The sequence below is a fragment of the Callospermophilus lateralis genome, chromosome 6, assembly GCF_048772815.1.
Source record: "Callospermophilus lateralis isolate mCalLat2 chromosome 6, mCalLat2.hap1, whole genome shotgun sequence".
NCBI lineage: Eukaryota > Metazoa > Chordata > Mammalia > Rodentia > Sciuridae > Callospermophilus > Callospermophilus lateralis.
The window spans coordinates 148385583-148403718 of NC_135310.1; the positions used below are offsets into that span (position 1 = coordinate 148385583).

The 18136-nt window shown below is 39.9% G+C and overlaps 1 protein-coding gene across 4 annotated transcripts in view; it reads left to right on the forward strand.

Moving 5' to 3' along the window:
• The first annotated feature begins 3859 nt into the window (after positions 1-3859).
• Tmem170b (transmembrane protein 170B) overlaps positions 3860-18136 on the forward strand; it is a 34904-nt gene continuing 20627 nt past the window's right edge. For 3 of the 4 annotated variants that reach the window (XR_013091683.1, XM_076859193.1, XM_076859194.1), the window contains exon 1: positions 4043-4375. Coding sequence is in view for 3 of the 4 variants with exons in the window: in XM_076859193.1 (XP_076715308.1) it covers positions 4063-4375 (313 nt within the window). In the remaining variant the exon portion in view is untranslated. Of the gene's footprint in view, positions 4376-18136 lie in introns of all 4 variants that reach the window. The other variant, XM_076859196.1, reaches the window with a different exon arrangement.

Genomic DNA, 18136 nt, shown 5'->3' on the forward strand with positions numbered 1-18136 from the left:
CTAATTAAAACAAAATTTTTAAAAAGTAGAGGGGAAAATGGAGGGAGAGGCAACTATCTATCTGTCCTTTCATCTCAAACATCCCCCTGGTTTTCAAGATTGCAGATGAAGGTCAAATCCTATCACCAAGATAGAGCTACTCCTCTACCTTTTCTAGGCTGGGCTGGATCCTTCAGCAGCCCCCAGATGGTAGCCTGATACCAAATTTCCACATTTCTCTTTCTCTCTCTCTCTCTCTCTCTTAACATTGGCACTTTCAGAGGAAGAAAATACCATTTATCTTGTTTCTTGGATGTCATGTGATAGAAATACCTCTTGACTTTAGTAGGTGTTTTGAGAAACATTTCAACATGTGAATTTTAGTGTGGCCTATGTTTTAGAATAATATGCATATTTCTTCTTCCTCTCATATCTGTAATTTCACCTAATTTTATTTTCTTCCTCAAAAGACAACCAATAGAACTTTTTGTGTGTGTATTATCTGTGTATGAGAGAGAGAGGGAGGGAGGGAGGGAGAGATGGAGAAATGGAGAGAGAGAGAGAGAGAGAGAATATGCACAGGAACAGGATTTGAGTAGAAATATGGGGGTGTGTCATTAGAAAAATAATCATCTAATGATGTTGTGGAGTTTTAACACTATCCTTTTAAAAATTAAATGAGCTAATATAGTACTTGGCGCAATGCCTGGCATGGCAAAGGAACTCTGTGATATTACTATATTTATTTGTGGTATTGGAGATTGAACCCAGTGATGCTCTACCACTGAGCTACATCCCCAGTCCTTTTAATTAATTAATTTATTTTTGAGAAAAGGTCTTGCTAAGTTGCCAAGGTTGGCTTGGAACTTGTGATCCTCAACCTCCTTAGTAGCTGGGATTACAGGCATGTGCCACTGTGCCAGATAGTAGCACATGCTTTATTTAAAAAGAGTACAAAATTTGAAGAGATACTATGATTATTCCTATTTTGTGGCTAGTAAGGGTTGGAGCCCATGATCAAATCATACTTCCCAGATGCGGATCCACTGAACCTACCCAGGGTTTGATACTGCTGAAAAAGAGTAGAGCAGGAAAGATGGAGAGAAAAGATGTCCTTGACAGTCAGTGTTTTGCTTAAAAGATCAATACCATTGAGCCTTCAAATTGATTGTAAAAGCATCCTTCTCAGCTCTCTAGACAACAGAAAAGACTATGGGTGTCTCTCACGTATAGACAAGAAATAAACAAAGAACTGTTTGTGAATTGTCTATTGCATACCCAAGGGCACAGGGCTGAAAGGGACCTCTTAGGATTCATCTGGGATGTTCTCTGATTTCTTGCAGAAATGTGACTAAACCATTCCTGGATTGATGGTGTCTTGACTCAATATCAAAAATCTGCAAGGAAAGGCAGTCACAACTTTCATGCCGCCACTCTTGACTAAATCAGTCAGGGTCACTCCAAGTGAACTGGATTGGCACGAAATAATCACACAGAGACAGAAAAAATCCCCTTTTCTTGGATTTCAGTGACGGCTCCTCAGCCCCAGTTCCCACAAGGGAAGCAAGAGAGGCAGACAAGAGAGAGAGAGAAAGCACAGCGGAGGTGGGGTCCGCCTGCTCCCAAGCAGAAGCCAGTTGCACACCGCCATTGCTCAAGGCTAAGGGTCCTGCTCAGCTCCTGTTCATTGCAACACCGGACACTTCTGTTTTGACTCAATTTTGGTTTTCTTAACTCTGGCCCTTGGGACAATGTTCAATTCTCTTAAGGACATGGGCTCCCAACATAGAGGGTATCATTGGCATTATCAAGGCAAACAAAAATTAAATGTAATTGATTACCCTAGAGAGTAGTATCTTATTAATCTTCCAATCCTACAGATAATGCCTCGCACAGAACATTACAGATAGTAGATGCAATAAATGCTTATTAACTTAAATTGAACTGAAAACTGGGAGAAGAGTGGTCTGGTTACCAAAGAGCATTACTTACTAAAGGCTTCTATCTCATTTCCAGTCATCAACACTTGGATTCCATCAAAAAAAAAAAAATCATGCAAAACAAGAAAATGCTAACTTTTTAATGACATTCATTCAATCATTCATCCAACAAATATTTATGGAGCACCTTGTTGAAGCACTGTCCCAAGTTCTGAATGTTTTAAATGCATGCCACCATGTTTTGAACATCATTATGTAATCTTAGAACACCCAAAGACCACACTATAAGCTTATTAACTTTCTGATATGAGTTTCATGAGCTCCTGTTCAGATTCTGCTATGAGCCCTTCATGTGAGTCAAATCCTGCAGTGGTACCATTAAGTAATTTCCACGTTCCCATAAAGTTCCACGAGAACTTTAATGTTAGGGATTTAATATTGAGTTGACAGATAGTGTGGTTGCTGCAAAAAAAAATGGACTGGGAATTCAGACACTGAGTTCTAAAACAGTGTCACCTCTATCAAGTTAATTAATTCTTCAAAATCATTTTCCTGAGTGTAAAATAAAAATAACTAGAAATCCGTTAAGGCCTTTTTATGTATGATATTCCATAATCCTAAAGTAACAGACCTAATTAGTTCTAAATTCTAGGAGTAAGGCAAACTCTATTATGAGTTTTGGTTCAATTCCTATTAATGATCTCAAATTTTTCTTTTCCTGTTGTGAGATCAAAAAGACAATACATATAAATAAATAAGAATGTGTGTATGTCATTATTTTTAAAGTAATCACCAAGGGCAGCAGTTGACAGGCCACTCAATCCTTTAGTGCTTTGCCAAATATACTTGACTTTGCTACAGTATGAATTTCTTCACTAAGGTGCTCTAACTCAGGGTGATAGTCTTTCTATCCAAAGTGTAAGCCTCTGTTATTTTTCCCTCAGCACTTAACCTAGATCTCTCTTCCCACCCAGGTTTACTCTTTCTTCATGTCCAAGTTAGCCCGGGGAGCACCTTCTGTTCAGCTACACAAGTTGAACTCCTCCTTCACCCTGAGTTAGAGCCCCTGAAGGCCTTGAGGATTAGGACACCTGCTGAGCCTCGCATCAATAGATGATTGCTGATCTCAGTACCTGGGGAGGTCCAAGTTCTCGCTGCAGGTAGAAAGGCCGGCTGAATGACCAAGCGGATCTATTTCTTAGGGCTTTCACATGTACTCTGCCAGTAAGAGACTTTCCCATGTCGCAGAACTCACAGGGAAAAAAAACCCTCAAATTAAGAAATCTAAATGTTGAGATATTTACACCTTTCAAAAAAAAAGTTGCATCCAAACACCTTTCATTCGAAGGTGACAGTTCATGAACTCTCACAGCGTCATCTCACCAAGTTTAGCAGCCCTCAGGGCGGTCCAGAGCTGCCCTACACCCAGCGCGCACAGCCCAGCCCAGCGCAAAAGCTCCAGCTCGCCCAGGGCGCGCGCCCTGGGACCGGGGGCGAGGGGCGTGGAGGCGGTTCCCTTGGAGCACCCAATCGGCAGCGAGGCCCGGCGGTGGCGCCAGTGACGTAGGCCGCGCTTTCCTCCGCCCCACTGCGGGCGGACGCTCGGCGCTGTCAGCCACGCGAGCTCGAGCGCGAGGGGAGAGAGAGCAGGAGGGCTTTGGGACCCGCCGGCTGTCGCAGGACGGCAGGTCGCGGGGAGCGGGCGCAATGAGCATGCGCAGCCGCTCCAAGGAGGGCGGGGGAGGAGGGGCCGGGATGAGCAGAAGCGCGCGCGCGCGCGCGCGCGCACGAGAGCCCCGCCGGCGGCCGCGGGTGGAGGGGGCGGTTCCTCGAGTGTCGGCGACCCGAGGGCGTGCAGGCAGGCGGCAGGTGCCGCCGCGGCCGCCGCCGCAGCCTCTTCCCGGCCCCGCATCTCCTCGTCCTCCCGCGGCGATGAACTGGGCCCCGTCGGGGGCTGCACCTGCTGGCTGCCCATCACCCCGGGCCTGCCGGTGTGACCTCGGCCTCGTCGCGTGTCGGGCCCCCGCGGCGCGGCGCTGCCCCTGAGAGGGAGCGGCGGCGGCCTCCTCCGCCCCGAGTGCTCGCTCGGGGGCCGCGCGGGGACAGCGCCCGGCCCCCTCCCCTCCCCGGTCCGCTGTCCTCAATGTCTCCCCGGCGGGGAGGGGGCTGCCTGGGAGACACGCTGAGCGGCCCCCCGCAGAGGCTCGTTGGCGGCAGCAGCAGCGCCCGGCCCGGCGCCCCGCAGCCTCCGCCGGCGGCGGCGGCCTGGAGGAGCCGCGCACCCGCCGCCGCCCCCCGAGCCTCGCAGCCGCCGCCGCCCGGCGCCCCAGGAGAGGGCGGCGGGCGCCCTCCGGGGAAGATGAAGGCGGAGGGGGGCGACCACTCCATGATCAACCTGTCGGTGCAGCAGGTCCTGAGCCTCTGGGCCCACGGGACGGTGCTGAGGAACCTCACGGGTAATTGATGCGCCCGGGCTGGGGACGGGAGGCGGTGCCGCCCCTCGCCTGCTGCCTCCGGTCCGCGGAGGGCGGGGGAGCGCTCCTGCCGCCCCACCCCCGTGCGCGCCCCTCTCAGAGCCAGCGGCCCGGGTCCCGGCGACGAAGGTGTTAATGGGATCGGCTGTGTGCGGGTTCCGGGGGCGCCGGCGCCCTACACCGTTTGCTGAAGGGTCGGGGTGCATCCGCGACCCCCGCCTCCTGCCCGGCTCCAGGAGGCTGCCCAGCCGGTGTAGTACGCGCGGAGTAGCGTTAGTGCTGAGACTTGAGCACAGTTAGCTTTTTTGTCTTCACCCTCCCCCTTTCATGCACACATGCACGCACACCTCGCTTCTTGCTGTTTAGATCTTTTTCTGGTGTAGCTCTTTTTCTGGCAAATCTCAAACCTAATGCAGGACATAAATTCCCTGCTCACAATGATCCATTTGCTTCCATCGTTATTTTCCATTTTTTTTTTTTTTAAGCGATAGAGATGACTAAGTAGATTATAGTGGGTCAGGGGCTGGGCCAAGGTCTAGTGCTTTTAAGCATTTTAGCTTTATCTGTCCTCTCTCCCTCTCATTTCCTTTTGTCTGTTTCTCTCCCACCAGCTTCAAGCTGCTGCTTCTGTCACATTTGATAATTTTGTGTATTTCCCTTCATTCGTCAAGATTATCATGAATTGGACTTCGCTAAATTTTAACATCAATTTACATTTATTAGAATAGACATAATACAGATACTTATTTTTATCTAATGTGTAGGTTTGCTCTGAGAAGAAACTTCTGGTTTTGTTAACGTGGAAGTACTTTTGAGTTACGAATTTTAAAAAATAGATTCATTTGCAGTTTTGTGAGTCCTCAGGAGCCGCTCTGCAGAGAAGAAAAAAACTTAAAACCATATTCAGGATTTAATTCTTGAATATGTGTAACACTGTTAATTTCAAATGAACATTAATGTTTCAAAATACATAATGTCAAATTGGTTAATAATGTATATTACATATAAGTATCTATGCATTTGTATACTTTTAAAACATACAAATGTACATAGGTTTCTATATAAAAATTCACATATTCACAGATCAATGAGCTTATATACCACAAGGACAACTTTAAGGGCAATAATTTCCTTGAATGTGGAAACTACACAATTAAGGAAGGTTCTGGTTTATTCATTATCCTCACTTTTAAGGTGTAGCTTAACTTTGAGCACACAGCCTTTACTTGGTGGCTGCAGGTCAAGAACATGTTTTTTGTTTAGTTTAGTTTTTTGGTACTGGGAATTGAATCAGGGGCACTTAACCACTGAGCCACATCCCCAGCTCTTTTATTTTATTTATTTATTTTTTTAAATTTTGAGACAGGGTCAAGCTAAGTTGCTTATGTCCTTGCTTAGTTGCTGAGGCTGGCCTTGAACTTGTGATCCTCCTGCCTCAGCCTCCTGAGCAGCTGGGATTACAGTTGTGGGCCATGGCCCCTGGTGGAACATGTTTTTTTACTTCTGAAAAATTAAATTGACATAAAGACAATTTCATGATTTAGAAGTAGACAGCATTATCTTACTTATGGCTTTCCTTGTATTTATGCACAATTTCATACTTCAAAAGTATCAGTTATGTTTATTAGACTGAAATAAGTAAGGACTTAACAAAAACGTGTATTTGTATATATTAATGACTAGCTTAGCTCATCATAGGGTATTTAGAGAAAGTTAGTTTTGGAAGCATGTAAATGTAACTTACCTCGTGGCCAGATTCAACAGTATTTTAAAATTGATTTCAATTCCACACATCGAGACCATTAGGTTCTTAATAGCTATCAAAGCAGGGTTAGCTTTAGTTATCTCCCAGTATGATCTTAATAATTGCCATTTGCTCATTGGTCATTTTCATTTTATAAAGGACACGCTGAACAACCAACACCAAGACTGAGATGTGGGTTAGAGGAACAAGGTAACCTTTAGTAGGAAATAACTAAGGTTCTGTGTGGTCAGGGTGAAAGTGCAGAAAGAAACAAACATGCTTTACTAGCAAGTGTAGAACCCCACATGATAGGAGCCACATACTGCCTTCAGAAAGTGGCCTATAAGTGGTCATATCCCGATGGATGTGCTTCCTCATGACCTTAGTGATAGCTTGTGTAATTTGACCATTAGTCAAGAGATTCTACCTACAGTGCCATTGCAACCCAGTCTGTTAAAAACAAGCAAGCAAACACTACTCTTTCTAAAACAAGACAATTACAGTTTACTGTGTGCCTGCCTATTATATATACTAGGTACTTTACACTTACATTACAATATATTAGAGTATGTTTATGTATATTATTTCTAATCTTAAGAATAACTCTGTGAAGTATATTTGCAAGGAAACACAGGTAAATTAAGCTGCCCAGATCGTATAGCTAGTGAATGGTGAGCTAAGCGTTAGACCCAAGACAGTGCCTCCGCAACTCCTCCTTTCCCCTCTACTATGCTACTTTATTTAGCTACTTCCTCTTTACTCCTTCAGGCAGAATTAATTTCTTGCTTCATCTTGCTACTTCTGCTCCTTGTATATATTTTTTATTGTATATATTAATTACACTATAATTTCTATTCTTTCTAGACTATGAGCTTTTGGAGAGTAAAGCTGTTGTCTTACTCGTCTGAGTTCTTAAATTCTAGCTTATGGCAAATGCTAAATACCCGTTTATTGAGTGGAATTTTAAAAATCGTACTGCCTGCTTACATAATTCAAACATTCTTTGTGGCATTGTTTTTCAGCTGCATCTCCTGAGTATGCAGGAATGAATATGAGATGTTTATGCAGGAATGAATATTAGATGTTTATTATAGAGAATTGTCACATGTATCTCTAAAACATGCAAATGCTTGTTGAATACAGTTATTTTGTTGTGCTAGGTACCATGATTTCATGTATTTTATTTAATCTTTTCAATAACCTTTAAAGGAATTATTATCAGACATTGAAGCAAAGAGTAACTTGCTTCTGTTTTATAACTAATAAGTGAAAAAGTCATTACTTTTCTTTCAACTTACAGTGCATACTGTCATGTCAGAGGCCTTTTTAATCATCATAATAAATTTGGAAATGAAACAGATAATAGAAAAGAACATAATATAGAACCAGACTAACTTGTGTTTAAGAAATGACTGAAGGAATTACATAAATCTGGTCATAGGTATTCTGGTTAATTAAATGCCAATATAAAAGGGAAATGTGCATTCATGTCTTTTTAAAAAATATGTACACATAACAGATGTGAGATTCATCTCTTTGTATCTTATAGGCAAAGCGGCAAATATATTAACCTTTTAATCTTAGAGACTGACCTTTAGAAAGTAGCTTTGCATATGGATTACTTTGATAAAAATGAATTTAAAAAATAATGAGAACTAGAAGCATCCTAATACGTTAGAGCTAGAACTATTTCACTTTAGAAATACTGCAATACCAGTCCTTCCGTTTTTTAATGGCAAAGATAGGACTAGACCCAGGGTCTCCTGACTCTTAGTTCTGTGCCATACATCTTCTTTACTCAAACAGGTATGAGAAATTGTGAATCTTGCAGTACTTAAAATTAGCTTGGTAAGCTATTTGCCTCAGTGAGCTGGAGAATGTGTAAATGGAACTAGAATGTGTAAATGTATCCCCCTTATTCTGAGGGGATACATTCCAAGACCCCAATGGATACCTGAAACCACAGATAGTACCAAATTATACATGGGATACAGGAACAAGGTAACCTATCTCCTATACATACATATGTATGATCAAGCTTAATTTATAAGTTAATCTCTTATAAATTAAGTTAGGCACAGTAAGAGATTAAAAATAATAACTAATAATAAAATAGGACAATTGTAGTAATATACTGTAATAAAATTGCCAGCAACATCACTACTCTTGAGCTTTGGGACCATTATTATAAAGTAAAATAAGGGTTACTTGAGCTCAAGCACTGCAGTACCATGACAGTTGATCTAATAACCAAGATGTAGTGTGAATACACTGGACAGAGGCATGACTTGTCCTGGGTGGGAAGGAGCAGGACAACACAAGGTATCATCATGCTACTCAGAACAGGGACCAATTTAAAACTTAGGAATTGTTAATTTCTGGCATTTCCATTTAATATTTTTGAATTGCGTTTGACCTCAGGTAACAAACTACAGAAGATGAAACTTTGAATAAGGAGGACTACCATAATTTTTCCACTAAATAGAGAATGCTGAAAAAAGTAAGATTTTGAAAAATAATGCTTCCTAAAATTTATTACATTTGTATGTGTGGGTTAGTTTATTTACAAATGACATTTGGAAAATGCCATCACCTTTGTAAAAGTTAATGATATAAATTATATATCTAGTTTTAGAAATTCTGCCAAGTTAGTCTTCTATTTTTTTTTCTTAAACTATATTCAGACTGCGATGAAGGGTAAAAGGGGTGGTATATATGTCTACATTTATTTAGGTATGTAGATGTAGATGTAAGATGTATACACAGATGCTCCTCAACTTCCCATTGTACATTGAAAATGCATTTAATACATCTATCAAACACCATGGTGTAGCCCAGCCTACCTTAAATGTGCTCAGAACACTTCCATTAGCCTACAGTTGTGCAAAACCATCTAACAGAAAATCTTTTTAGAAAAAAAGTGCTATCTCATATAGTTTATTATTGACAGTGGAAAACTGTGTGTATGCGTATGCTTTTGTGCCATCATTAAGTTGAAAAATCATAAGTCATTAGCATTTGGGACTGTATATATATATAATACACACACACACACACACACACGTGTGTGTGTGTGCTGGCTTATTTTATAGGATCTTCATAAATGTAATCATTCCCTTTTGGAGTTTACAATTGCTAAGGCATTTTAGTATTAATATTCAGTGTCAGTAGAAAGGGGGAGAAAGTTGGTACCTACCACACATATTTGGAATAGTTCACACATAGCGGTGTAGCCGGTGCCTTCCTGTAGTAGTGCTACCAAGCAGTCTTCTCTGTCACCCTGCGTTCCATCTATTTGGTTAGCTTCCTCCTCCCAAATCCTCTTTTAGAGGTCAGTTTATGTAGACAGTTATTTCAGTTGTCTACTGATGTTTTGTAAGTGTAGCCTTAATTACATGTGTTGTTTCTCATTGTGCTAGTTGCCAGAATTTACTTTTTCTGAAATTTAATTTTTAATTTTTTTGTGAAAAATTCCTTACTTTTTGTGGTACAAAGCCACTTGATAATACTTTATTGCATTTAACTTTTTACAGTGCTCACCTGTATATTTGAAGGAAGATGCTGTAAGTTTAAAAAATAAGAATTATCATCAGGTTTTTACTTTCTTGGTTGCCATCCATTATTTTTGAATCATGTATAAATTCATATCCTTTGCCAATATGAAGTTCAAGGTCCACATGACATTTCTTAACCTAATACAGTTTCTAGATTAATCCTGCAAGTACTTAAGCTCTAATTTTGATTCTTTAGTAGTTAACTCTCAAAATAGAGATTTATTTATATTTGTTTAGTGATTAAAAGGAAGGTCCAAGAAAGTAAGATAATCATAAAGAGGAGTTACTAGAGGTATTTTCCTATAGAAAGGAAACTTAAAATAGAAGAAGGTGGAGGAATTGGAACCAGGAAAGGAAATTGTAATTAAAAATGGCTGTGTGTTAAGAAGAGAGCCCAGATAGTGTGGCGTTGGATTTACATAGTATCGGATGAATAGTTCTAATCATGGCTATATTTATTCAACACTCATTATGTGTCAGGTACTACATAAAGCATTTCCCATGTATCTCACTTCAAATAATTACAGTGACCGTATAATTTATTATCTTATCTCATGTATATGATTATATAAGATGTGATAGGTTAATTATGTATTTTAATGACCCAGTATTTAGCAATAAAAATTAATCATAGACTGTACAATGGCTGTGATAGCACATTCGGAAGAGGTCTCATTAGACTATCAAATTCCATCTAGTGACCTTGAGCTAAGTTGATTAAGCCTTGAAAGAAAAAGAGACTTTTTACAGACTTTATGCAAGAAGGAAGAATCATAGTTTTCATGGAATCCAGTTGCCTATATGATAATCTAAATTTTAGAATGTAATCTAGGAGCATATGTATATGTACTGAACTAGGACTTGAAAAAATGAGAAAGGTTTTGAGGAATGTAGATTGCTATATCAATTAATATGGCTTATCAACATATTCCATTATTGCCCTTCATCTCTTATTCTGTCCCATGTATTTGCACATTAATTTTCTATTTTTTTTGGACTGAGGCTATATAGTTTAGTGGTGGAGCTTCTGCCTCACACACATGAGGCATTGGGTTCGGTCCTCAGCACTACATAAAAATAAATAAAGATCGTATCCATCTACAACTTAAAAATATTTAAAATTTTTTTTTATTTTTTCATAATTCACCATGGTTGTAAATAATTAGCATATAAAGCAATTCATATGCAGGATTTCAGTAGTTAGGAAGAAGAGTACTAAAAGTACTAGAAGTGATACGTATTTTTTTTTTTTTTTAGAAATTCTACTTTTTGTAGTTAACATTTCTCTAACTCTTTTTAGTGTGCTGGACATTGTTCCAAGAAACATTATGTGTATTTTATTTGATCCTCAAGAATAATCCCATGAGGTAGGCACCATTATTACTTCCAGTTTTCCCAGTATCTGATGTTCAGAAATGCTCTTCTGACTGGGCTCTTACAGGGTCCAGTCCTGCTGTGTGCTCTGCGGACTGGCCAGCTTCTAGCCATGTTTGTGTGGCACTTGGCTGGAGATGGAGGGCCACTCCACAGGTCTGCTCACAACACGGATTTTCCTGGAGCAAAAGACTGGAGAGAAAGTGAGGGAAAGCAATCTAGAAGACCAAGCCACAGTCTTCTGTAACATAATCTTGAAAGTGTTCTCCCCGTCTCACAATGGATCCTGTTGGTTCCAAAGACCAGCTCCAGAACCACAGGGGGCTGTGGTGGGGATCCCTGGGGGCTGCAGGAAGCTGGTTTTAACAGTCTTATAGGGTAGGTGTGGGAAAAAGAAACGAGGCCTTAGGGGAAGACCAGAGACAAGGGAGAAGAGGGTGAGGGGATGAAGGATCTGCAAGAAAAACAGGAACAGAAGGTGACAGAAAAAAAAAAGCTGTTTGATTGTTAGAACTATTATATAAAATAGCAGTTTCTAGCACTTTGAAGGGTTAATCTTTGTTATATCTTTTTTGATACTAGGGATTGAATTTAGGGGTGCTTAACCATTGAGCCACATCCCCAGTCTGTTTTTTTATTTTTTATTTTGAGACAGGATCTCACTAAATTGCTGAGGCTGTCTTTGAACTTGCAGTCCTCCTGCCTCAGCCTCCAGAGCTGCTGGTATTACAGGTGTACACCACAGAACCCAGCAGTCCTGGTTATTTCTTCATTATGAATCCTGTGCCAGTCTTTGTGGTAAACACTGATGAACAAAGATGAAAATACCAAACATTGCCCATAGTTGCTCGTGGTCTAGAAGAAGCTCTCCTAACTTTCATGGCTTGTTGAATTCAGGAAGAGCCAGGCAGTGGGATTTTGATGATAACAAAAGAAGAGACAGAGAGTGGAAAAAGTACCTTTGTGTGGGGTGATAGGGACTGGAGAGGCGAATTGTTTGTGGAATGGACCACTAGTGAGTATGTGCTGCCAGGATTTCATTAGGTCTAAAGTTATCATATGCTGCTCTTGGATGCCTGTGTCTTGCAAAGAAGTTCATAGTAATGTGAAATTGGATTTTCATTACACAATAACGTTCTCTTCTCTATCCCCTGTGGTGAATTACTTTTAATCTGTGTTGGCTTCTACGCCTTGCCACACAGCAGAATAGCCTGGACTGGTTATACAGCTCCAGGTCCCCTGTCCTGTTTATAGAATTAAAATCTGAGAGCAGGTCTAGGAATTCCATCTTCCGTGCAATTCCCCTTCTCCCTCCTTTTTCCTCCTACCTCTCTTCCCTATTTAGTGATAATCTTCTTACGCTCTTCCTCCCTATCCCATTTTGAGTCACCCCTCTTATATCAGAGAAGACATTCAGCATTTGTTTTTTAGGGATTGGCTAACTTCACTTAGCATAGTCTGCTCTAGCGCCACCCATTTCCCTGCAAATGCCATGATCTTGTTATTTTTTAGTGCTGATTAATATTCCATTGTGTATAAATGCCACATTTTTTTTATCCATTCATCAATTGAAGGGCATCTAGGTTGGTTCCACTGTCAAGCTATTGTGAATTGTGCTGCTATAAACATTGATGTGGCTGTGTCCCTGTAGTATGCTCTTCTTAAGTCTTTTGGGTATAGACAAGAGAAGGGGAATAGCTGGGTCAAAAGGTGGTTCCATTCCCAGCTTTCCCAGGAATCTCCATTAGTGCTTTCCAAATTGGCTGCACCAATTTGCAGTCCCACCAGCAATGTATGAGTGTACCTTTTTCCAGCATCCTTGCCAGCACTTATTGTTGTTTAACTTCATAATGGCTGCCATTCTTATTGGAATGAGATGGTATCTTAGAGTAGTTTTAATTTGCATTTCTCTGATTGCTAGAGATGGTGAGCATTTTTTCATGTATTTGTTGATTGATTATATATCTTCTTCTGACTTAAACTAATTTTTGATACTTCTTTTTTAAGAGGGCCTTTTTCAGACCTTTGATATGCTTATTTGTAGGGTAAGCCATAGAACCAATAAAAATTTTAGTTTTCTGAACACCATTTAATGGCTCTTAGAATTTAATTAGGCCTTAAATTTGGTTTGAAACCTCTGGATTTAATATCTAATGATCCCTTCCAGTTCTGAAAGTTAGTTTTTGTTTTTTAAATGCCAGTGCAGCATAATTGCTTCCTCAGGATTAGTTTCAGAATAACATTTAAGGTGTTCCTATTAGGACCTTGCTTTGCATTGCTCACTAGGTTTTCCTGATTTTGCTTTTATTTTCTGATCTACCATTCATTTATTTGGTCCCATATTTAGATTTAATTTGGGGTGTTATATTGAGAGACTCATTAAAAGTTATACTCATTGTCATTAAAAGTTCATTGTTTTAGCATTCAGAATATATCCCTTGAAATATTATATCATGAAATTGTGAATCATTTTATTCATTGTTCATATTTTTTGGGTCAGTATCTGATTCCAAAAAATGTGGTTTTTTTTCATACCCCATGTATAATTTAAGTAGCTTGAGGATATATAAGTAATGATAATAATGAAAGTACTGTGTAATTGCTCTGTTATAACTTCAGAGTAGATTTATATTTTCACATTTAGTTCTTATCCTTTTTAATAACTGAGTAAACTAATAAGTTATGAGGAAGAACAAATTTTAGGAATATTGTGCTATGGCTTACATGTAAAATAATTTTAAGCTATTTAAAAAAACCTTTAACATGATTTCTTTAAAGAAAATGATATTGTGATTGTTTTAAATTAGGAAACTGCTTTTCTGAGAACTCTCTTTTACTATTCAATGGTGGCTTTGTTATTTACAATTTGAAATTATACAATTAGTAAGCAAAGGGGTAATTGAGCCTAAGTGAGTAATGAACAGTATTGTCAAAAGTTTTAAGAGGCAACATGTTAAAGCAGCTCTTGAAGGTATCTCAGTTGATTTTAAAAAGTAGTGTTTTTGCCCTCAAGCTGCAGAATTATATAGCTATTAGGGCCTCCAGTAGCTTTAACTTATATGTTGAATGAAGTTTCAAGTGGACAAATGTAAGAATTTAATTTTTGTGATAAAAAATAAGAAAGATACCTTTTATTTTCCCTTATTTAACCTCCTTTGAGGTTCACTTCTTTACTAGAGTTAGGTTCCACACTGCTGTCCAGAGACTTTCTTTAGTATGATTTACAATGCAGGTCTGCTGGCAGTTGATTCCCCAGCTTTTCCTCGTTGAAGAAGTCTTCATTTCACCTTCAGTTTTCTAAGATACTTTTGTTGGATGTAAATTTCTGGCTTTACTGCTTTTTTTTATTTTTAGTATTTTTAAAGATGTCCCTATTTTCTTCTGTTTTAGTTAGATTTTTCGCTGCTGTGACTAAAAGACCTGACAAGAACACTTTGAAACTTACTGTTTCAAAGATCTCTGTTCATAGACAGCTAACTCCAATCCTCGGGGTGAGGCAAACATCATGGTGGGAGAATGCCGGTCAGGAAGCAGGGAGACTCCACTCAGCAGATACAAAATGTAAACCCCAAAGGTACACCCTTCAGTTATCACTCAGTTAAATCCCACCGGGATTAATCACTGATTGGGTTAAGACTCCGTAACCTAGTCATTTCACCTCTGAATGTTCTTGCATTATCTCACACAAGAACTTTTGGGGGACACCTAATATCTAAGCCATGACATCTTCCAAATTGATACTTTGTACTGAGAAATGTGCTTCCGTATCTTTATTCTGATGTGTGCAGTATGTCTTTTCCTCTGAGTGCCCTCTGTATTTCCCCTTTGTCTTTGGTTTTCAGTCATTTCACTTTAATGTGTCAAGGTATGTGTTTTATGTATTTGGTTTACTTTTGTTCTGTTAGTGTTTTTCAGGTTTAATATAGAGCACTTGTTCAGGATGTTTGGGGGAGAAGGGGCCTAATTATCTTGCTTTGGATTCTCCAAGACTCTTAGATATGTCTCATTATTTTGGGAAAATTTTTAGACACTGTCTCTGCAAGTATCTTCTTCTCATTCTTTCCTTTTTTCTCTTCTGGGATTCCAGTTACATAAATGATAAACCATTTCAGATTGTTCCCTAACTCTTGGATATTCTTTCCTCCTCTTTTTCCCCTCCCATTTGTCTCTTCTATTTTAACTTTAGTAATTTATTTTGGTTTATCTTTAAGTGAGTGATTTTTTGCTTACCTGTATCTCAGGTTTTTGGATGAGCCTGTTAAAAGAATTCTTCATTTCTGACCTTTTTTTTTTTTTTTTTTTTTTAAACTTTTTCTAGCATTTCCTTTTCATTTTCCTGGTTTCCATCTGCTGAAATTCTCCATTTGTTCCTGTGTTCCCCCATATTCCTAGAGCCTTTAACATAGCAATGGTAGCTATTTTAAAGTCCCTATTTAGTGGTTCTACTAGTTGGGCTGTCTCAGTCAAGTTCTGTTGATTGCTTTATCTTCCAATAGTGGGCTCTTTTTCCTTTTTTTTTTTTTTAATGCCTCCCATAATTCTTTGTTGTTGAACATAGCACATAGTAGAACATTGGAGACTGAGGTACATATTTATTCCTGGAAATGGGTGGCTTCTGTTAGACCAGTAGTATGAAGACTTGATTTAACCTACTCAGGAATTGAGCTGAGTCTGAGTTTCACTGTTGCTATGGTTACCTTCAGTACACTGTGTGCTTCAGGTTCTCTAGAGGTTACTGGTGGTGCCTTATGCTCAGGATGGAAGCCAGGTGCCAAGGGATAGTAAGTTTCAGTGCTAGTGCTCTGTTGTCAGCTTTTCACCAGCTGTATACTCCTCCCCACAGAAGGGCCTCCCACACACTGTCCTTCCCAGTGGTGGACTGCCGTTGCTTGTTACTTGTATCAGACTGTTTGGGGGCTGTCCTGGTCTTGTTTCAATCTTAGACATGCTCTGTGTACTGGAGTCTCCAGGTAGGGCCTTGCCAGCTTTCCTGCCTTCCTAGGTGACCACACTTCCCCTAGTGTTTGTGAGGGGGCTTGGGCAGGAGTTTCCCCTTCTTCCCTTAACAGTCACCTGCCTGTCCTGGGTGGTTTTCTACTTCACCCCTAAGGACAGAGAATTTTTTCTTCTACCCTTCCCTAAACCTTAGCTACAGTGGGTTTTTGCTATGCCCTGGGTAACAGGATTTACTGTCCTCTGTTTCCAGAGTATGTCTCCTGGGTCTCCTGCCTACGTCTTTCCAGGGAGTGCATTGAGTGGCCAGTGGGAAGTAAGTGTGGATGTCCTTGTATCAGATACTCAAGGTGGACTCGTTAGCCGATTTGGTCTTTTATGGTTGATTTCTTCTTATGCCCTTGAATGGTGACCACCTCCAACTCCTGTGCTGCGCCTAGTTAGCACATTGTGTATGTCCCCTTTCTCCTTTGGGGGACCTGTCCCTCTTTTGAATCTGTGTTGCTTTGTTGTCTTGCATCCTCATGATGGGATGAGGAAGAGTTATGATTCTGTGAGTTATATCTTTCTCACTAGGTGGGAGTGATGTTCTTTGCAGCTTTCTGTATCCTCAATTCTGATTAAAATTTAAATATAATAACTTTTAATAATCATTGATTTTTAAATTTGACAATAAATAATACATTTAGGAAAAATTTGCAGACACTACAAACTTGAGATTTATTCATTTGGGCACTGGCATGAATATGTGGATAATATCCACAGATTCTACTTGACATTTTCCTGCTTTTAATTTCTTTATTCCCTCCTCCCAAACATTTGGATTGTATTGTAGATGGACCAAACATACTTTTCTATGCTTGTAAATCTTGGCATTATCATCTATTCAGCTGCTCTCACCAGAAATCTGGAAGGCCAGATGTGACCTCTCCCTTGCCCATCATCCAGCATATGTCAGCAGTCCTCCTGATTATTTCTCAAATTGTTTTCAATCCAAAGATTGATGCCTAAGTCTAGGCCTTAATTTCTCTTTGGACTCTTGACATAGTCTTACTATCTCTCATCTCTTCCAGTCTCACTTTCCTATATCTACCTGAGTAATATTTTAAATGGCAAATTTGATTGTAAAATATTTTTATTTATAGATCATCTCTTTTGGTTTCCCATAACCTCCACAGTAAAGTCCGTATTCTTTGGGTGCTCTTCACCCCACAGTGCTCTGGCTCCTGCACACCTCTATTCTTTCTAATCCTGTTCGTTGCAGTTTTGGCTTTGTCCGCACTAGAGTTTTTGCAGGCACACACAGCTGTGTGATTCGGATGACATGTCTTAAGAGCAGTGATTTCTCATACCTGGCTTTGCATGAGAATCCCTGGGGAACTTAAAAAAATGCCAGTGCCTAATCTGTATCCAAGACCAATTAAACCAGAGTTTCTGGGAGTAGTATCGAGGCATCACCTTTTTTTTGGAAGGGGGGAGTGTTGGTTAATTTCTGTTTACTTTTAAAAAATTTACCGTGACAGTGACTCCTCTTGAGATCTTTCTTGGACCTTCCCACTCACTGAGGACTATGTATCCCATAATATCAGTGATATACTGTGCTCTAAAAAACTGGATGCATTAGAATATAAGCCATCAGAGTATCGTTGATTAAATTACAAATGCTAACTCTTGATAAAATATAGAAGTACTGTGACTAATTTTCATTGGGGATGGATAGGAAAGCCTAGCCTCCAAGGACATTTATTAAGTCATCCAGACCAAGAGTCAGTAAACATTTTCTATAAATGAGTAAAATATTCTAGTTTTAGTACTAGTGTTTTATTTTTAGTAAATAGCAAAAGAAAAATATTTTGGGGGTTGGGGATTTAACTCGGTAGTCAATGGTAGAGCACTTGCCTGGCATATACAAGACCCTGGGTCAATCCCCAGCACTGTAAAAAATAAAAATAAAAGAAGGTTTTAGTAAATACAGCAAAAATTCTTGGCTTCCTGAGCCAGGCCATATGGTCTCTGTCCCAACTACTTGATTCTACCATCCTGGAATGAAAGTAGTCATTGAACACAGCAAGTTTTGTTCCCAATAGAACTTTATGGATTTTGTGTAATTATTGGAGT